The 12,945-nt window shown below is 39.7% G+C and overlaps 1 protein-coding gene across 4 annotated transcripts in view; it reads right to left on the reverse strand.

Moving 5' to 3' along the window:
- Nucleotides 1-286: 286 nt before the first annotated feature.
- The window catches only part of hrh1 (histamine receptor H1), a 41,398-nt gene continuing 28,739 nt past the window's right edge, over nucleotides 287-12,945 (reverse strand). For all 4 annotated transcript variants that reach the window (XM_057844859.1, XM_057844862.1, XM_057844861.1 and 1 more), the window contains one exon: nucleotides 287-7,859. In XM_057844859.1, coding sequence (XP_057700842.1) covers nucleotides 6,083-7,693 — 1,611 coding nt within the window. In that variant the 5' untranslated portion in view covers nucleotides 7,694-7,859 and the 3' untranslated portion in view covers nucleotides 287-6,082. The remainder of the gene's footprint in view (nucleotides 7,860-12,945) is intronic.

The following is a 12,945-nucleotide window of genomic DNA, read 5'->3' on the forward strand; positions in this document are numbered from 1 at the left end:
TCAGTGTCGTCCCGGGGTGTCCAGCTGTCTATTGTCAAAGCGTGGTTGTTCGTAGCAGCCAAGTCGGCAACAATATATTGAAGATTTTGACTTAAACCTGCATTGTTTTTATTACAGTGGATGCCCATACTAAAACAAAGGAGCCTACCGTTTTCTTGGTGCTTACTCACTTTTGATTACACACACTCAATTTCACTACATCCAGGTGAGTTTCAAATACATTTATTTTTTGTTTACGTTTATTTTGATTTGTATTTGTTTTTGTTAAGCAGCAACATTCCCTCGAAGTAGCAGTACTAGTACTAAACACTCTAACACATAACTAAATATTGAGCTATAATAATATAATGTCCGTAACTATGTCCGGCCCCTTTAAGAGACGCTCTGTACGTGAGGGCTGTGGCACAGGGGGAAGCGAACAAGTGGCGTCAGACAGAGCGTGTTGGGAGGTAGTAATAGCAGTCGCACTTCGCGGCAGCCCGCTGTAATGTTGTTTTCATTGTTGTCACAGTAAAGTGATTGAAGCTCACACCTCTCCTCTCTCAGCTCAGGGCATTATAGTGTATAGCTTTATTAATTTTTCCTACCGACACTGGTTGTGTGTTGGTTGCTACGTTAATTGGTTTATGTCGAGCGTCTAGCCCAGCTTGTTTAACAGGTGTGACTTGGCATTCGTCTAATTTAGAAAGCTGCACGGAGACAAAGGCTACTTCACGTGACAAATAGTTAAACAACTGAGGTTTAGGAAGGCACATACACATTATTTGTTACATCTGCATATAGGCTGCAGACTTGGGCAAGTTTGGAGGACAGAGGGCGCTGTCACAGTGATAATGGCTGCAGCGCTTGGGGGGCACACGCATTACTAACATAATAATGATCTTGACTTAATAACCCTGAAAAGGGCACTTGCTCAGTTAAGAGGACAAGGGCCAGTGCTTGAGCACCACCTGTTGTATATGTGTGCACGCCAGTGGCAGTACTTGTGTTGTCTTTGAATGAACTCTATATGTAAAATGAAAACTTTCCTCCTCCACATATGAGAAAGAATAGCCAAGATTTTCAAGTTTCTGCACTTTATTATCATTACAATAAATATTTGTCTCAGTCTGAAGCAACCCCACCACCAACAAAAGAAAAAACAAACAACCCCAGCAAATTTATACATTTGATGACAATGCCCAACATTTGAATAATCAATTTGGCAACTGAAAGCATGCAGGCAGATGACTCATGCATAGCAGCAGCAACAAGGATTCATCAAAGTGCTATAAAGCTGTCATCATAAGCCATTAAAAACCAGAGTGTTCTTGCTTTCATTTCCTTTCAAATTATAGTTGAAAATTGCGCTGAATGACAAAAGATTACAGAAACACAGATATCTGTCCTGTCGCCTCTGAAACTTCATTTCCAAGCAGCTTAGCTTCACGAGGGTCACGGGGTGTCGGAGCCTATCCCAACTAACTATGGGCAGTAGGCGGGGTACACTCTGAATTGGTTGACTGCTAATGGCAGGGCACAAGGACACAAGCAACCATTCATGCGCACACTCATACCTAGACGCAATTTGGAGTGCTCAATCACCCCATGCATGCTTTTGGGATGTGGGAGAAAACTGGAGAACTCAGAAAACCCCCATATAGACACGGGGAGAACAGGCATACTCCACACGAAAAGGTTGGAGCCTAGGATTGAACTCATGATCTCAGAACTGTTAGTCGGATGTGCTAACCACTCATCCACTGGAAAGCACTGTGTGACTTTAGGCTGCATTTTTCTGATCCTCAGCAACACAGAATATCGTGAGATCCGAGGAAAGTGGCAGATTATACTCAATAGATTATATCGAATAATGGACACTGATAACCGAAGATTTAACTGTTGAAACTTGTCTGTTGTTTGTCTGCGACAAACTTTGTTTCTATGTCACACATGAGACCATCGTTTACATTTGGAGTCAACATGTATTCTGTCGCGGCCGATATACAACCCCTAGCAGAAAGTAGGGAATCACCAGTCTCGGACGACCGCTCATTCAGACATTTTATCATGTAGAACAAACTCAGATAAAAAGCTTGAAAAAATAATGAGTTAGTTCAAAAGTGCAACTCTTTAACATTCAGAAACACTAAAAGAAATTAATAAAAATATTGTGGTCGTCAGTATATGTTAGTTTGGTAGAGCAAGTGCAGGGAAATATAAATGGAATCACTCCATTTTGAGGAAAAAATATGGAATCATGAGAAACAAACAAAGAAATAACAATCAAAACACATCTCTAGTATTTAGTAGCGCCACCTCTGGCTTTTAGGACACCTTGCAGTCTCTGAGGCATGGACTTGATGAGTATTCTTCATCAATTTTGTGCCAACTCTCTTTGATTGCAGTTGCCAGATCATCCTTGCAGGTCGGAGCATTTCTGTGGACCGTCTTTTTTTCAATTTTCCACCACAGGTTTTCAATAGGGTTGAGATCTGGGCTATTTGCAGGCCATGACACTGACTGGATGAATCTTTCTCCAAGGAATTCTTTAACAATTTTAGCTCTGTAGCATGATGCATTGTCATCTTGGAAAATGATTTCATTATCCCCAAACATATTTTCAATTGAAGGGATAAGAAGGATGTCTAAAATTTCAATGTAAACCTTTGCATTTATCGAAGATTTAACCACAGCCATCTCCCAGTGCCTTTGCCTGACATGCAGCCCCATATCATTAAGGACTGAGGGAATTTTTGTTTTCTTCAGGCAGTCATCTTTGTAAATCTCACTTGAACAGCACCAAACCAAAGTTCCAGAATCATCACCTTGTCACCAGTCAAGAATCTGCATTGGACAAGGTGTCAAGAGTCAAGAATCTACATTGGACAAGGTAATGAATGCTAAAGAGTTGCACTTTTAAACGAATTCATTATTTTTTTCAAGCTTTTTATCTGAGTTTGTTCTACATGATAAAATGTCTGAGTGAGTGCTTATCCGAGACTGGTGATTCCATACTTTTTGCTAGGGGTTGTACAAGTATGTCACACATGAGACCAATGTTTACATTTGTTGTCAACATGCATTCTGTCGCAGCCGATATATACTTTTGCAGTGGGTTTAGTCAACATTTTCGCTTGCCTTGTTGGTCTTATATTGTACGACGGAGTATTAGGGCCGAATAAAGAAAAGAAAAAAAGGACAACGGGATTAAAGTAGTACTATTGTTACGAAGAAAAAAAAGTCAAATTATTACGTAGGAGTAATCTAGCTGTAAGCCGCAACACACTTTATGTACATGTACCTTAGCTGAGAGGTACAACAACGCATTCGATTATAAATCTAATTTCTTACTTGTAAAACCGATTCTAAAACACAAGATACCTTCAATATTGTTGACTTTAATGGAGGCGTTAACATGCTACCTAAAGTACGTAGCTGCTTATTCAGCTACATTAGCCCTATGTCATAATGCGAATTTAATCTTTATTTGAACCTAATGCTCTGTTGTAATATTCTAAAACAAAATTTAGAACTATTTCTTCTTTTCCAGTTTGAGGAAGTGACTTCGCTAGACGGAAGCTTACACTTGGATGGGATGGGATTGGATGGGATTTAGGAAAATGCTGCCACCTTAAAGCGGGAGTTCAGAATATTTTACATTAGGCTTACTATTCGAGTTGGGGGGGTGTATTTTGTCGGTGGAGTCGATTTCAGAAAAATCCATGCAGTTTTTTAGTTATTTATTAATTTTAGGGCTCCGGAATGGCTAAGCTAGTGCGAGTCAATGGTCCCGTCCTAGCATGACAATAAAAAACAATATTAACAGGTCTAACATAGTCAAATGAATTCAAAATGCAGATCGTTGTTCAAAATACCTGCGGCCAAAACAATGTCACACCGTAATTCATTTATTTCTGCGGGACTATTTTTCAGATGCGTAACGCAACCACACTAGTGAGGAGTCCTTCGGCCACTCGTGCTCATACTGCATTCGAGGAACGTGTGAAGTCGGACTTATCCCACTTGGATGGAACCAGTTGCAACCTCAAAGCATTCCATACATTTTTGATTTTGGCCATTAAAAGACATGTTGACCTCTAGCAAACCTGCCTTCTCGTAAGTGATCAAATAGTGGAGAAAAAATTACGGCTAAGGTAAATAGACCACACTGTGAACTGCCTTCTTTGGTTATACAATTGACGGTCTGCTTTTCGACGGGCAGCGCATTTTGTCGAGTGACGTCTGATTGAAGCAACTCGTGAAGTCTGGGTACTTTTTTTTCTGACTTCGCAACTAGGGCCTCCCAGTTCAAGTGGCGTTCCAATTATATTTTTCCTGGTCGGAGGTTGGAAAACTCAGACTTCCCTACTTCCTCGAATGTATCATCAGTCTACGGAGTCTTGACTGAAGAATGACAACATAGTGAAACGTGCATTTAGAGGCTGTGGAAACAGACAGAAGAAATGGGCAAATGAGTTTCCACAAATTCCCTATGAAGAACGAGGAACAATACAAACTGTGGTTACTTGCTGCTAAATACGACATAAAATTACCGGTGGAAAAAAATATCACTCCGCTCTGCAGACTGTTACCGACAGAGCTGCTGGATTACAAATGTTTGTTGTTCATACTACAGTTATTGACATGCAATGGTAAGTTTTAATAACTTCATCCTGAAAACAGAGCCACTACTATTGATTGCATGGTTTATCATTGATTTTCATGTGTTCATATGTTTATTGACATGCAATGGTAAGTTTTAATAACTTCATCCTGAAAACAGAGCCACCACTATTGATTGCATGGTTTAGCATTGATTTTCATGCTTTCATATGTTGTTTTTTATTGGCATGCTAGGATGGGCCCATTGACATAGCTTAGCCACTCCGGAGCCCTGAAACTAGCTAACCAACTGCACGGAATTTGTTGAAATCAACGCCACCAACTAATGAAACCCCCGCCAAACTCGAAGATTAAGCCTAATGTCGAAAATTCTGAACTTCCCATTTCAGGTCTGGCATTGTTATGAATGTACTTAAAAACGAATGAATTCAGTTTGCTGTGGATTTTTTTTCCCCCTTTCAAATGTGATGGTGATGTAATAATTTTTTTCGGATGTATGAGGGCAGGATCCATGGTTTTAAAAACCCCTGCTACGAGTAAACATGGTCTTAGTTTCCAAACACTGATTGTCCTCTCCATGATGGCCACCAGTTACAAACGCTGCCCGAAAAGAAACAGTGCTTGTCGCTCTTCCCCAGATGGCTGCTGATTACAATCGCCGCCAAAGACGAAAACAAAGAAGCAAAGAAGAACGCACCAAAGGTAGAAAAAAAAAAAAAAACAGCTCAAAGTCATTGATTTTTAAAAAATTTTTGTAAAATAGAAAATGACACCGTTAAGTCCTGTGGTGTTTAAAGCCAAGTAGAGTTTTTATTCTGCTCATTTAGCTCATTTTCAAATTTAAGGACAGAAACTTTAAATAGTGGATAATGGTACATGTCAAACGTTAATGCCAGCCAGGATTTAACGTTTTATGAATACGGACATTGACATAAGGATCAATAAAGATGTTAGCTTTGTTAGAAGGAGGTAACATGGGGAAAAGTAGGACTACCAAATTTGCAAAAGTGATTAGCACACGAACTAAGCTCACTTACTAATGTGCAACAACATGCAATGTAAACATCATTGCCTTTACATTAATAATTATTTTTATACTTGAGGAGTGATTTTAACTTTCTTGTCCTAGTTGGGAATCACTTTGCATTGCCGTTGTGTTGTACAAATAAACTTTCTCACAAAAATATGTGAGTTCGCCCTTTGTGGTAGATTTGGAACATGTGGGTCATTGATGGTTTTACATTCTGGCTACCACAATTTTGATTCCTTGTGGATGTAACATAGAGGATGAAAATAAAACCTTTTCAAATACACTTCAATTTGTTTCTGCGCAGACATAACCTCAGTATGTCCATATGGTCATTATCTTTAACTTAATTGTGGCATTTGTAAAGTTCAAGTCTCAATTCAGTCCCAACGACACAGCAGTGAATGAGTTTATGGTCATTCTGGGTATGCTGGAATGACTGCAACACTTTCAAAAATGTATATGCAGAATATTTTTGAAGACTCGTTTAAAATTCCTATTGCACATTGGGTAAATGAAAGGGTTGAGAGTGGAGTTGATGTAACCTAGCCATATCGTGAACATGTGCAGGTCATGGTGGACACACTCTCTACAGAACGCCATGACCATGAAGACTATGAAGTATGGTATCCAACACAGCAGGAAAGCTGCAATGATGAAGCCCAATTGCCTGGCCGCCTTGTGCTCCTTGTGGATCCTCAGGCTCTGGAGTCTCTCACAGGACATTTCGACAAACCTTTGCCATGTCTGTCTCAGTGTCACCTCATTAGCCGGGTCTATCTCGGCACCATCGGTTTCATTAGACCAGGGAAGAGAGCCGCTGGGGTTGTGGTTGTTGCCAAGTACAGGCGTGTACCTCTGCACCTGGTTGATATCACAAACACCTCTTACAGTGTTTGGTACTGTTACGCAACATTCATTTAAAGACGATTCCTGGTTTCCACCTGAATTTTCTGGTTGTGAACAATGTGAACTGAGTGGAACTGCAGCATCCTGGCTCTTCTCCTTATTGGATAAGGATTCTCTACCTGGTTTTGTAGATATTTTGTGTTCCTTTGCTGTCATGCCAAGCAAACCTGACTCAGGACATTGCGCACCAATTTTACGGTGGGATCTACAAAGGGACTTTTTGGTTCTATCAATTTCCTCAAGAGAGTAAGTCTGCTCAAGAAGTTTGAGGTCAAGCTGCTGTCTTAAAAGTTTATCTGGAGCCTCACATTCCTTCTCCTGGGATTTGGAGTTGTTTGATGATCCAGCATTTTGCTCAATGTCCTTTTCACCAAATGAATCAGTTGGATGAATGATCCTCTCTCTATCGCGCAGATGTTGCCTTACTGCCAAGTAGATGTGTGTGTAAAACCAAAGCATTAAAACTGACGGAACATAAAAATTGAAGACAGCGGTGATCACTTTAAACCACGTGACGAAGCGGAAATCGGTGTCACACTGTTTTTCCTCTTCCGGTTTAAGTTCTACATGGGTGAAAGACCTCCATCCTAAAATGGGGAAAATCCACAACATAGACAGCAACCAGGCTCCGGATATCATTGCGCTTGCTTTCCCTCTTGTTCGATACTTCAGGTACTTGAGTGGCTGTCTGACAGAACGATACCGATCCAGACAGAGGATAAACAAACTAAATATTGAAGCTGTACTTGCTACATAATCCATAATCAGCCAAAACTGGCAGATGGCCCTGCCCAACTTCCATTCGTCCTCCAGCAGATACACTAGGTTAAGTGGCATCACAGTGGTTCCAACGATCAAATCAGCCACTGAGAGGCTTACAACGTAAAGATTACCGACTGTGTGCAAGCTTTTCTCTCTTTTCACAGCATAAAGAACGAGCATGTTCATTACAGTAGTGATGAGAGAAAGGGAGCCCAGAGAGACACCCAGCAGGATGCTGTGCATTCGCCCATGGATTGGGAATGTCTGATTGACTGGCCGGGTGTTAAATTCATCTGGGGTGCCGCTCCAGCTGTTGACGCCACTGTTGTCGTCATAGCTGTTTGTGTTCAGGTGCAGATGGACCGTGGCAAGAGACAGAGCAGATTCCATCCTACGAAATGAACGCCTGTCGATCAAATCCCATGGTAGAAATGATAGCTGTTGGCCAAATGCATGGACAAATGGGTTCTAAATGTGCAACAAAAATAATGATGTCTAGTGAAAGGTGAAATCCCTGGTTGTCTCAGTCAATAGTCCATTGATTGGTCTGTTTCATCTGGAAGACATAAAAAAAGGGATAAATGTTAAATGTGACATGGATTGCTTTTCATCGATTTGAGATTTCTTAATCTTAATCTATTGGTAGATGGTAAAATACTCAAAATAGGCAACGTTTTACAGGGTTCATGCACCCTCCTAAAAGTAAAATTCAATGCTTTTTGAGGCATTTTTGAGACCTAAAAAATGTAATTTAAGACCAAAACATGTTGCAACAATGTCAGTTGCAAAACTAATTTTAATTCACTGTAACTGGTGTTTTTCTCCTCTCATGTGCGACTCAGCGGCTATGACCCCCATTGTTCCTAATGAAAGTCTTTTTGCAGACCTCTCATTAGAGGGTGGGAACCTCTGAGAACCTTACGATATGATACGATTTGCTATGCAAGGCTCCAGGGGCGCTGCCAGGGATTTTGGGCCCCATGAAAAGATATCACTTTGGGCCAAACCATCAGTGCCGTGAAACACACACACACATTTAGAGTATCAACTACGTAATTTCCTGCATTCTGGTGAATCTTTACACACTAATTTGTGCATTTTCTGCATTCATTTAAGATGAAAATATATGTATATAAACATAAAGCATATACAGTAGAGCAATAATGAATAGACTGATAACATCTATAAGAAATGTACTGAAGATCTTTTACAATCTAAATACATTTTTATTAGAAATATTCTCAAAGCAAATACCATAATGAATGACTTAGAATAAATGTTTTGTTTTAACTTAAATATACTACAATATACTGTACATTACAGTATACAGTATACAACTGTTTTAGTATGACGAGCTTGCTAAGGGTTTGCCTGCTGTACTGATTAAATGTAAGCTAAAAGCTTCGGAGCTTTGTATTAGACATCGCGAGGTTCCAGATGGGGCTGGAGTGGGCTAAGATAACAGGTGAATTTTCAGCACGACACTGACACAAGACACCGATATTCCTTTATGAAGTACTTTGTCACATCCGGTTGGCCTTTTCTACCCCTCTCCTGTTTTGCTTTCTTTTCTTTCCTCTTTTGATAACCCGATTTTTGTTTTGAAAACATTTCTGCAGTAGTGCGCACTCCGAGTCATTGACTGGTGTAAATGCGCACTGCTGCTCCCGGTCTGATCGAAGGAAGGGCGGACCAAACCATTTAATGAAAATACAGGGGTTGGGAGGTGGCTGGCAATACATATGCTCTCTGGGTGTTTACTTTTTGCCAAAAACAAAACAAGAGAAAGGAACCCTTCGTTTTAATCCGATTAAAGTTATAATGATTAATATTTAAATTTGCAAACGATTACCTAATGTTCTAATTTTCTTTGTGGGCCCCATCAGGGCATGGGCCCTTAGAATCAATATCACTTTTCACCCCTATACGGCGCCCCTGCAAGGCTCACAATAACTATCTAACGATGTGGCAATACAATAATTATCTGTCATTAGTCAGGAAATCATTCTAGGATATTCTACAAAAAACTAGTAAACAGAAAAACAAGATCTTTTCATCATTCTGATTAGGCCTGAACGATATTGGAAAAAAGTATTGTTGCGATTTTTTGGGGGTTTGCGATATGTTGCGATATTATATTGCGATATTAAAAAAAGAATTATAATTTTTTTTAAAAGAAATTTTCACTAGATGACTTGAATAGCTGTTTGGAAAGACTTTGGATGACTCACCATCACCACAGTGTACAGCGATCCCTCGTTTTTCGCGGTTAATGCAGAACAGAACGATAAGTGAAAAACCGCAAAGTAGCAACTGCCTCCTCACCACAGGCCCCGCCATCTCTGCACCTTTTTTAAATGCACCACACATCATACTCCACAGGAGAGCTCTGGCAAAGGGCGGTGGGGCCTGCGTGCTGCTGGATGTGGTAGGGCATTCTCGGGTCGGGGGTCCCGGTGCCGGGATTGGCGATGCGGCGGCGTAGGGTTGGTCGCCAACGGGCTTACTCATAAGAGATTCACACGATTACTGGGTTCTAGATCACAGAACTGATTTGTGTACACTCTACCCCTTTCAATCACTTAGCTTATAGGCTTATAGACACCCCCACCCCCATTCTCCTCTTTCACTGGCCAATAGGCCCCCACATGGTGTAAACCGGAAATACATCTCGCTGACGATAGCACCAGCATATTAGTAACTAGTTTAGATGTTCAATGTATTTCTAGTTGTTGTTTGTGTATGTGTTTCTTTTCCTTCTTCTCTTGTATTTCTTTTCTTCTGTCCCCCCATAATCCCTTCCTGTTCGCTGCTTTGTCATAATAAAAAGGTATTTTGAATGATCACAATGGGAGTATGTCAGACTCTCAATGTGAAACATTAAAACTGTTCAGAATCTGGGCACTTAGACTTCCATTCTCTGTGTCAAACAGCTGAACAGGACAGGTTTAAAAGAAAAAAAAAAAAAAAAAAAAAAAGTTAAACGATGACTGACAGATGCCCGTGTGAAGTCTGCTTCTTCGGCCAGATCAAAGCCATCGTTAACCTTAACAAAGGGCTGGTAGAGGGAGGGTGTGAGTGAGGCTGTGCGCAGAGCAAAAAGCAAGGCATATGTGGATTAAAAAAAGAAAAAAAACTATCGCACGTGCTTGCGATGGGACTATCGCGCACGCGGACATCGAGATGGCGATGTTTAAACAATATATCGTTCAGGCTTAATTCTGATGTGAATTGGAATAAGTTTATCACTAGTAGACGTCCAATCCATTTGAAGTTTGAGGGTGCCATCCCTCCCACTTCAAATGGATTGGACAGTATAAGGTGCACCTGAAAGCCTTCAATTTTCTCAAAAGTGCACCTTATAATCCAATGCGCCATATATGTGGATCGATATTGGTTAATTATGGCATGAAATAGCCTTTAGCGCAGCTCAAACTAGTGGATGCATAACGCTACTCCAACTCCTCCTACTACTACTACTACTACTACTGCCCCTTATAATGCGATACGCCTTATATGTGAAAAATGTTTTAAAATAGGCCATTCATTCAGAGTGCACCTCATACTCCGATGCGCCATGTAGTGTGGAACATACGGTATATTAATCCCAAACTCTCATATATAGTGCATGGCCATTAATAAAACAAATACACAACGCCAGGCTGCTATTACCATTTAGATGCTATATAGGAGCATTGAAAGCAATTATGTGCAGTGAACAAAGCCTCAATAGACAACATGAACAAATATTTATCAGGGATGAAAAGGTTTTGCTACTGTTAAAGGGCCTAAGCACTTAGTGGCATAATATTTTCCTTCCTAAACCCTACATGACGCCGAAGGGAGAAATGAACATCAGGTTCCATTTTTTATTCAGTCCCCAGAATTATGGAAAGGCTTACCACTGAAAATGAGAAAGGCGACCTCAGTAGAAATGTTTAAATGTCATCTAAAAAAATGTAAAAAGGCTGCCAAAAGCAACACTGCACCACTCAAAATACACCTGTGATATCGGTGAAGGTACAATATAGCACAGCCTTACTGGAATTTAGCCAAAGTTGTATGTAGGCCTCCTTTACTCCCGCTCTTCACCCCCTTCTGGGAGAGAGGTTAGATGACCAATGCCCGAACCTGTTTTATGTACCATGCAATAACCAAAGGTATAAGAGCAATTGAAGAGGAGCTGCTTCCATTAGGGTCTCGTCTTTTTTGTCCTTTTTGGTGGACTGTTGCTTTGGTTAGATCAGCGATAAGATTGACATCTTTTGCGGCAATCATGGATGGGGGATCCCTTCATTTTGTGGTCCCTTCTCAAGGTTTCTAATCTTTTTTTTCCCCCCTTTTCCATTGAGACCAGGGGATGTCTTCATTTTTACAGGAATTGCTTTTTCTTATATATTTTGTTTGTAATATGGAAAACCATGTATCTTGTAAGCACTGAAAGCAAAAATAGGTTGCAGGAAAATATTTTATTTATATGCATTGTATAAGAGAATTCGGGGTGTAATTTTTGGGATTTTCCAAAGTTTTCTTCATCCCACTTTCCCTCTTTCAGGCATTTTAGTTTAGTTTAGTTAGTTTTGTTACTTGCTATTTGAAACAGTTGAAAGCTAATGAACTGTACTTGTATAACTGAATGCAACTGCCTGAAATTAAAATGAATAAAATTACTAAATAAATACAAAATAAAATATTTACTTATTTGATTTACTGTTCATTACAAGTATTTCTTTAATATTTTAATATTTCCTGTTTGTTATTTGATATTTGTCTGTGAAGCCCTTTAAGATTTTTTGGATGATTTGTGGCTATAAATAAATTTGAATAGTCTTGGACTTGATATGGAAAGAAAGGCAGAGAAACCGAGTGATAAATGGATGCCTCACAAAAGCTAAGACCAGGAAGAGCTTGGCTTCACTATGATTACAGTTTGAGATGAGGTAAGAGAGCTGTGTTTACTGTATTTACGTAGATCAGGGACCACTCAGAAATTACACCCCAATCAAGCTCATAAACCGTTTGAGAATTTTCTGTGAAGAGGGTTAGGGTTACTACAATTTGGTGAAATGCAGAACAAATAATGTTCTACTATGATTAGCATTTTAATAGGCTTAGTGGTCAAAACACACCATAAAATGAATATTCTTAAAAAATATTACTCGCAGCAGCAACAACAATACAGACTTCGTTCTCAAAATGGTAGACCAACTTGACGGACAAGTGACCTGTGATAACCCTTGGGAGACTTGGTCGCCATGTGCACACTCAGTAGCGCTTTGTACTGTATATCACTTTGACCAAATCGACATACGGTAATACTGGCTCTACTTCTCGCTCATTGAAATTAAAGGCAAGAAAGAGTCCTTTTACCCAAGTTTACGTTTTGGGTATTAGTTTTTCTAACTTGAATAATTTTTTAATATTTAATATTGTTACTTTACGAAATATTTAAGGATATTGTTCTGCTTATTGTGCAGTAGCCCTAACATACAGTTTGAGATTTGCACTGGTTAATGGTTAGTTTACATTTGTGTTTTCTTAACAAACTAATATGTTTGATCCAAATAAATACCAAAAGTTCTAATATATTTTATATAGTGATTTTATTTTTCAGTCAATTAATATAAACATCTTTGATGTGA

Source organism: Corythoichthys intestinalis, chromosome 9, assembly GCF_030265065.1.
Source record: "Corythoichthys intestinalis isolate RoL2023-P3 chromosome 9, ASM3026506v1, whole genome shotgun sequence".
Lineage (NCBI taxonomy): Eukaryota > Metazoa > Chordata > Actinopteri > Syngnathiformes > Syngnathidae > Corythoichthys > Corythoichthys intestinalis.